General features: G+C 45.6%; 1 protein-coding gene across 3 annotated transcripts; it reads right to left on the bottom strand.

The window, feature by feature from the left end:
- Positions 1–41: 41 nt before the first annotated feature.
- msh4 (mutS homolog 4) lies at positions 42–6226 on the bottom strand. 3 transcript variants are annotated; one of them, XM_068712832.1, is made up of 20 exons: positions 5865–6226; positions 5473–5637; positions 5223–5386; positions 4980–5090; positions 4680–4795; positions 4411–4584; positions 4162–4334; positions 3993–4060; positions 3739–3813; positions 3525–3589; positions 3262–3431; positions 3031–3167; positions 2800–2903; positions 2381–2505; positions 1508–1708; positions 1290–1408; positions 1074–1202; positions 637–811; positions 457–545; positions 42–292 (listed from the first exon to the last, which is right to left on the bottom strand). In XM_068712832.1, the coding sequence occupies exons 1-20, from the start codon at positions 6058–6060 to the stop codon at positions 95–97; spliced, it is 2754 nt and encodes a 917-aa protein (XP_068568933.1). In that variant the 5' UTR covers positions 6061–6226; the 3' UTR covers positions 42–94. The 3 variants fall into 3 exon arrangements, with proteins under 3 accessions (XP_068568933.1, XP_068568932.1, XP_068568934.1); XM_068712831.1 differs by having other exon boundaries at positions 4980–5386; XM_068712833.1 differs by lacking the exon at positions 457–545 and having other exon boundaries at positions 197–292; positions 4980–5386.
- Between the last annotated feature and the right edge of the window lie 747 nt (positions 6227–6973).

The raw sequence follows: 6973 nt of genomic DNA, 5'->3' as shown, positions 1-6973 counted from the left end.
TTTAATATCAAATATGTCAAATCCAAACACAATATGCCCAATGATGATACATCAACAATTATTTTTTTGAATGACTGATTTCAGGCTGAACCAGTCATTCCTCTTCTGTGTCAATGGACGCTGGCTGCCCCGCTGCCAGCAGCTCTGCCTCATACTGCTTCTTTAAGCCCTTCAGATACATACGCAAGCTGTCACGGTCCAGTCTGGAGTTCCTGGCAGTCTGCAGGAGGCGTGTGGCCAGCTTGTGCACAGCTCTCTGCCTCTGTGTTCCCGGATCACTGTGATGTTTGGCCTAGGGTCATAATAAACCACACCATGGATACAGTTTCTTTACTTTGCACTTCTCTGATACAAAGCATGGATTGTAAATGGAGCACAAACTAATATTTGTGCTGTCTGTCACTCTACGGCATTTGACTCTCAGGGTCCAATATGTTTATTTTTCAGAAATCATACCAAAAGCTGCTGGCTAACTTTGGAGGCAATCATCTTTGCCTCTTGGATTATGTTTGAGGGGAGTGCCGTCATTTCTGCTGCTCTCAGCCCTAGAAGAGCAAAAAAAAACCCCCAGCTCTGTAGCCTTTTTTCATGACCCGTTTCAACAGGATTGTAATCAGATTTCACTGGTTTCTGTACCATAGTTTCTTTCTTCAGAGCATCCTCGATTCAACAAGTATGTGTACACAACACTCTCTGCACCAGTGTCACCGCTGCGTGTGTGCTGAACCTCCATGTGCTGGTTCTCCACGTTGGGATAAAGAGACTCTAGTTGGCACAGCTCGAGAAAGTGCGTGGCAAACAGGGTGAACGCCTGCAAACAGCACACGCACACACACACGCACACGCACACGCACACACACACACACACACACACACACACACACACACACCTTAGAAAACTAAAAACACAAGCAATTCCTGTATTGACTTTACTGCTTTGCGATTGATCTAAGAGGTGTGACACAACCGAGAACAAGTTAAACAAGTCATATAGAGCATACGAATCCGATTGAACCGGTTATCATCTTAGACAAAGGAATATCAGTGCAGGGCTGTATGAGTGCATACTCTACCTTGAGGCTAAGAAGGAACTCACAAACTGAGTGGCAAATTCCGATGCCCTCCTCAGCACTGGTGCCCCGCCCCAACTCGTCTATGATGATCAGGGACCTGTCACTCACGTTGTGGATTATGTAAGAGATCTTCGGGGAGTAGATATGCAGTCAATCATCATATGTGTAACTAAAGATCATCAGCTAACCCTAATGCTAAAAAGGACACAAACGTACCTCCTTCATTTCCAACATGAAGGTGGAAGAATTTGTTTCAAAATCATCATCCACACCTATTCTGGTGAAAATCTGGTCGGCAACACGAAAAGAGGCGTACTCAGCAGGGACAAAAGAGCCTGGAACAATAATGGAAGGGCGTTACTCAATCACCCGGCCAAGTGCATGCCTAGCTTTGTACTCCGAATTCACGAGAGGCCGAGCGGTTTGCTGCTGACCTATCTGAGCCATGATCTGACACAGCGCCACCTGCTTGAGGTAGGTGGATTTGCCGCTCATGTTGGGTCCAGTGATGACGACGAAGTTGCTGCCCTCGGAGATGTAGCTGTTGTTCGATACAGGCTGCTGTCCAACTATCCGCTCCAGGATGGGGTGACGACCCTGCTTGATGGCCAGCGTGTCTGTGAACTCAGGACGCACTGGCAGACAAAGCAAAGAGCAAAAATGCATCGATTTGTTGATGATCAAAACGCATTAAAATACAGCTACACTGTATGAGTTAGTATTTGGCAATTTTGTTACAAACCTAAAAAGCCAGTAAACTGTGACTACATTATTTGGTGTACGATTTCATCTCTTTATTTAAGTTCTTAATTGCCAGTTGTTGAACTGAAAAGTGTGTCACAACATAATAAAAGCTTATTTCTGACAGAGGTGTGTCCAGTTGTTCCAGCCAGCTACAGCTCGTCTGCTGAGGAGATTTGTCTCTGTGAATACAGCACATCAGTGCACACTTATGTAACAAGGGTAATCTGAGTACACGCTGGCTGGGATAGGAAGGGGGGGGGGGGGGGGGGGGACAGACAGAAAGACAGACAGGCAGTCAGCACATGTCTATGGAGATATGCTTTCAGACAGCTGAGGGCCAGCGCTCAACACCCACGTGGCTGATCTGGCTGGTGTTGCCCACGACCCGCAAAGAAAAAAAAAAACACGACGCCAGCAGAACTGCCAGCTCAGAGGAGCAGCTTCTGGCCGTGATGTGGGCCGTTGGCTGGGTGCTGCCTTGTGTGCACACATCGCTCCCTCGGACAACATGTCGGCCTTCTTCTGTAAAGGTTCATTTGACAGTTTTGGTGAGTCATGCTGACCGTAGTCTGAGACGGTGCATGCGTTGGCCAGGGACAGCAACATGTCCAGCATGGATACGGCGTCCGAGAGCTTGTAAAGGCAGTGGATGTGCTGGTGGACAGTGCTCAGCAGCTGACATATCACCCTGTAAGGAGACAAGTCAGATATGCTACAGGGGCACTGCACAGGAGGAAAAATTAGCTAACAAATAGCACTCTCTGGTGGACAGAAAGCAGTAGTCAATATTTAAAGATGATCTTTGAACTGAGGCACATTTCTGCACAGTCATATTCCTCTGTGGAAAGGAAAAAATGTCAGAGAAACAATTAAGACAGACTAAATCCTTATTTCTTTCAATATTCATTACAGTGCCATTAAGTGCCTACAATGCATTACTGTGCATGTTTGATGATAGTGATAGGATCATGATCTTTCTTACACATAGGACATGTGAAAGATCTCCCTCAGGGCCTCGTCACAGCGGTCATTCATCTTCATCAGGTCCTCAACGGTGAAGCCATAGTGGTTCTTGTGCTTTGTGACCTGCGGCGGCATATTGGGTTTTTTCTGTGTTCATTCGTTTCATTAAACTTTATTGTCCCGATGGGGCCAATTGTTTTCCCCCTGTTCTTAGTTAGTCTATTAGCCCCGCCCCTCTCGTGGACCGTACCTTGATAAACTCAGGGGGGAGTTTCCCTCCAGGTAAGACCAATCCCTCGAGCTTCATTTGAATGAAGAAACCTCGAGCTGTGCTGTAGCTGGTACGCATTGGCAAACCGTACTTCTCCGCCATCTGGTTCACTAGTCCTGCGCAACACAACGCCATTCAACGGATGAATAAATAACATACGCAATAACATCGCAAACCAATGATATTAAGTGAACGGGCCAGACTGAACACCCGCTATGTCGTCCACTATCTCAGTGTAAGCTCTGCGTGCAATGTCGAGGAACTCGTTGATGTTGGGGCGGACGGCGTAACACTTCTGGGTGCGCATGTTCAGGCTCCCCTTCAGGTAGGTAGTGTCCTCATTAATCACCGTCTTGATCTGCTCTAGGATCACGTCAAACCTGAGGCGGGCACAAATACATACGCTGGCAGAAGTCTGTAGACAGTACATGACAGTAAAATTATATTTAGAACACAGGCAGAAAGCTTGGTACCTGTTGTCTTCCAATGCGGCGCTGTAGGCCTTGAGCAGAACCGTGTGGCAAGTCTTCAACCCCATCTGTTCATAAAGTGCAACGATTAAAAGACTTGCAATTCACATTGTAACTAAATAACAACTAGTACAAATACTTTTTGTGGCGGTAAAAAGCTTTTTTTATTCTCATTCTATCCATGGCTACAGGATGATGTTGAACACATGTCACAGACCCTTAACCGTGGCACCAGGTCCAATGTGTGTTTCAGCTGAATGACGTGTGTAATCTTTGCTTCGGCAACCTGAACCTGCAAAAACAAAGCAACCGTAATGAAAAAGGCATGAAAAGGGAAAGAATTACCTAGTGTCTTTAAGCATTTAAAAAACACACACACACACACACACACACACACACACACACACACACTACATTCCACTGCAATGAATCATCTCATGCAATTGTGAGAACTGAAAGTACTGTACGTACCGTTTCCTGCTTTGGGATTTGGACGAGAACAGAGAGCAGCTGGTCAACGTCAAGGAACTGAGCTATGGCTAAGGAGCGCAAAGAGAGCAGATAGTCAAAATACTGTGTTACGCTCCCGTCTCCAGCATGCACTTTATATATTTAAACGTACGATTAAGTAAATCCTGACCATTCTTCAGGCTAAAGAAGAGCTCCTCATCCCGCAGCAGCTCTTGTATGGCGTCCATGCGCATGTTGATGGTGCCCACATCAACGAGAGGCTCCAGGACATTGGAGCGCAACCGTCTCGCGCCACCAGTTGTTTTGGTGTGGTTGAGCACCCCTAGAAGAGTATGCTCGCTCCTGTAGAGACAGACCGAACACTTACTGTACAGGATTACACACAAGCGCGACACGCGTCAGACTCTTGTCCTCTTACCTGTGGTCTCTGTTATTGACAACCAACTCCAAGTTGGCGGCAGATGTCGAGTCGATCATTGCCGTCTGCTCGCTCCCTTTAAAGCTCACTTTGAGAGACTTGCCAGCGTAGACGGAGTTCTGGATGAACTCTAAATATTTCAGCAAAGCAGCGGCTGCTGCTAGGCAATAATACCTGGGAAAAAAAAAAAAAAAATCATGATAATTTGTAACAAAAGACTTGTGTTACAGTACATCTATTTGTATATGTTATTGTACTCAGTGGCGTACTTAGCTTGTACTTCCATGAGGACTGTGCTAAATTCTGGAGCACACAGCTGCTGAATGTACTCCAGGCCTTTCTTCTCATTAAAATACTTCCTTTGGATAGCAGTGAAAGCTACTCCCTGACCCCCCCAAAAAAAACATAATAAAATGCAAATATTACAGCACATTAATAGGTGGGATGCACCATACACAGTTCACAGTAGTGCCAACCAGGAGAGAGTGAGTGAGTGAATGAGTGAGCCACCTTCTTCTTTGAAAGCATGAATTTGTTTCACTGAATTGTGTGTTTTGCTGCATTGGTACCGAGAGGTTCTCTGTGATGAGGCTGAACAGCTTCGTCCCTTTCCCCTTCTCGCTGGCTGTGTCTGGCATAAGTATTTCCAGCGGCATCAAGATGTGAATCTTGGTTATGACCTTCAGAAGAGTGAAATAATGAAAGAGACGGGAGTTGCCTCTATTTCTAGAGTCTCTGCTGAGCGTAGCCATGATTAACAAGCCAATCAAGCCTGTAGGTTGCACTGTAGATTTGGCCCATGGACTGGTTACCTTGGCATACGCCCCAGTGTCTGCAAACTGAGAGAGTGTAAGCTCTGGACATTTCAAATTGAGACTGGCCATGCCAATCTCTCCCCGAGCCAAACCGCGCCCTTCGACCACCGCCACGATCACGGAGGCGCTGGAGGTTGTGGTCGCAGAGGAGCTGCTTGTTGCTGCAAAAAAACAACACTGGAGTCAGAATTAGAAACACGGCTTCAGCCATGTTGACATGCTCAAACACGATGTAGGGCTGAAGTACCGGGGTGATCGGTCAACGGGGTGCGTGGTGGGTGTGTGCCAGCGGCCCCAGCAAGCCCTGGTGTCCTCCTGAGTTTTGGTGTTCCTACACGGCTGAGGAGGAAGGAGCTGTCCGAGGTAGATGCAAGGAGGGATGAATTTATCGTGAAGCTTTGATGGAACTGATCTATGTCGAGACAAAACATGAGGACAGTGTGTCATATTATTACTGCCGTGCCCAGAGACAAAGTTTTAAGTATTACAAATGTGGGCCCCATTGTTATTCTATAGTCCACCATCAAAAAAAATGTAATAATGTCATTATAATTTCTCCAATCTCATTTTCTATGCCACTGTTGTGACAGTAAAAGATGCTAAGTGTTAGCTTAAACTACTGGCTATCCTTAAGATCACCTGAGGCCGGTGCGGGGAGTGATAGACCGTGGCTGGAGCTCGTATTGCCTTCATGTAAACTTTGGTGGGATGAACCGGAGGATCCGGGATAGTACGAGGTCGTTTCATGTAGTCTGCTTCTCGCCGTTGGGAACACCCCCCACGTCTGTCCACATTCCGAGGTGTCACCGACCTCCTCTGTGCTGCTACGAAACATTGTAGAGCCTCGCAAAGGCAGAGAGGTATATTACCAAACTAACGAAGGCATTTGAGAATGCTAGTAACAAAACACAAAACTGCGGTCAACTGAGACCTAATTTGCGAAAAGCCCGGACGCCTTATGAGGAACGCAAAGAAGTTAGCTTTAACTGTTAGCTAACAAAACCGCCTGTGCTAGCTACGCGCGCGACCTTGTCAGCTCCCGTAATCTAGCGTCTGCGCAAATCAGTCACGTGACATTGTTAAACCAAGACGATTGGCAGATTGATTGTTTGACATTACTGACAGTTTTTTAGCTAGGGTCCATGTTTATTTTTGTTTAGGTCTTGGGAACCTTCTGAAACAACACAGATTTTGATTGAAATGTTAAAGATCTTTTAAAACTGAAAATTAAATGAAAGCACCTTAATTGTAGACAAATGCCGATAGGAGGCACATAGACCGTGACATGGAAATGGTCTTGATGAGAACAGTATACAAACTGAAATTAATTATAGTATAGTTTGTATAATTTATAATTTGGATAGTTTGTAATTTGGAGGATTGATTTAGTTACTTTTGGGATGTATGAATGGGAAACAACAGCTTTATGAGTGTAGATTTTAAAGCAACCCTCAAACCAGAAACAAAACCATGTTCCACAGAAATACCCGATACAAAGATGTGTTCATCATTAGTTGCCACTTGACCATAACGTCATAAAATAGGCTGGGTAAGGTAACCAAAAGGTTAAGCAAAGTATGACTTGAGAAGAGGAGGAACTAAAACGAGTGAAGAGGAAGAAGGAAAGAGGAAGCAGCTAGAAGTACACAATAATAATATATACATGATCTGAGGAGTGTTTGGACAAATTAGCTTTCCAAAGCAATATAAGCATCACGTGTTTGAGGTCAAGATCTTCACGTGCCTTG

Source organism: Cebidichthys violaceus, unplaced genomic scaffold, assembly GCF_023349555.1.
Source record: "Cebidichthys violaceus isolate CVI_PGR_0920_01 unplaced genomic scaffold, fCebVio1.0.p SCAF_177, whole genome shotgun sequence".
NCBI lineage: Eukaryota > Metazoa > Chordata > Actinopteri > Perciformes > Stichaeidae > Cebidichthys > Cebidichthys violaceus.
This window is presented reverse-complemented; position numbering and strand designations above follow the sequence as displayed.

Bases quoted from the DNA above. Each gene is read 5' to 3' on its own strand.
- msh4 (XM_068712831.1), bottom strand. From the start codon at position 6,060: ATGTTTCGTAGCAGCACAGAGGAGGTCGGTGACACCTCGGAATGTGGA. The intron at 4,796-4,979 runs GTACCAATGCAG...TGGGGGGGTCAG, and splicing joins TCATCACAGAGAACCTCTCG to GGAGTAGCTTTCACTGCTAT. The intron at 3,590-3,738 runs GTCTGTGACATG...CTTTATGAACAG, and splicing joins ACCTGGTGCCACGGTTAAGG to ATGGGGTTGAAGACTTGCCA.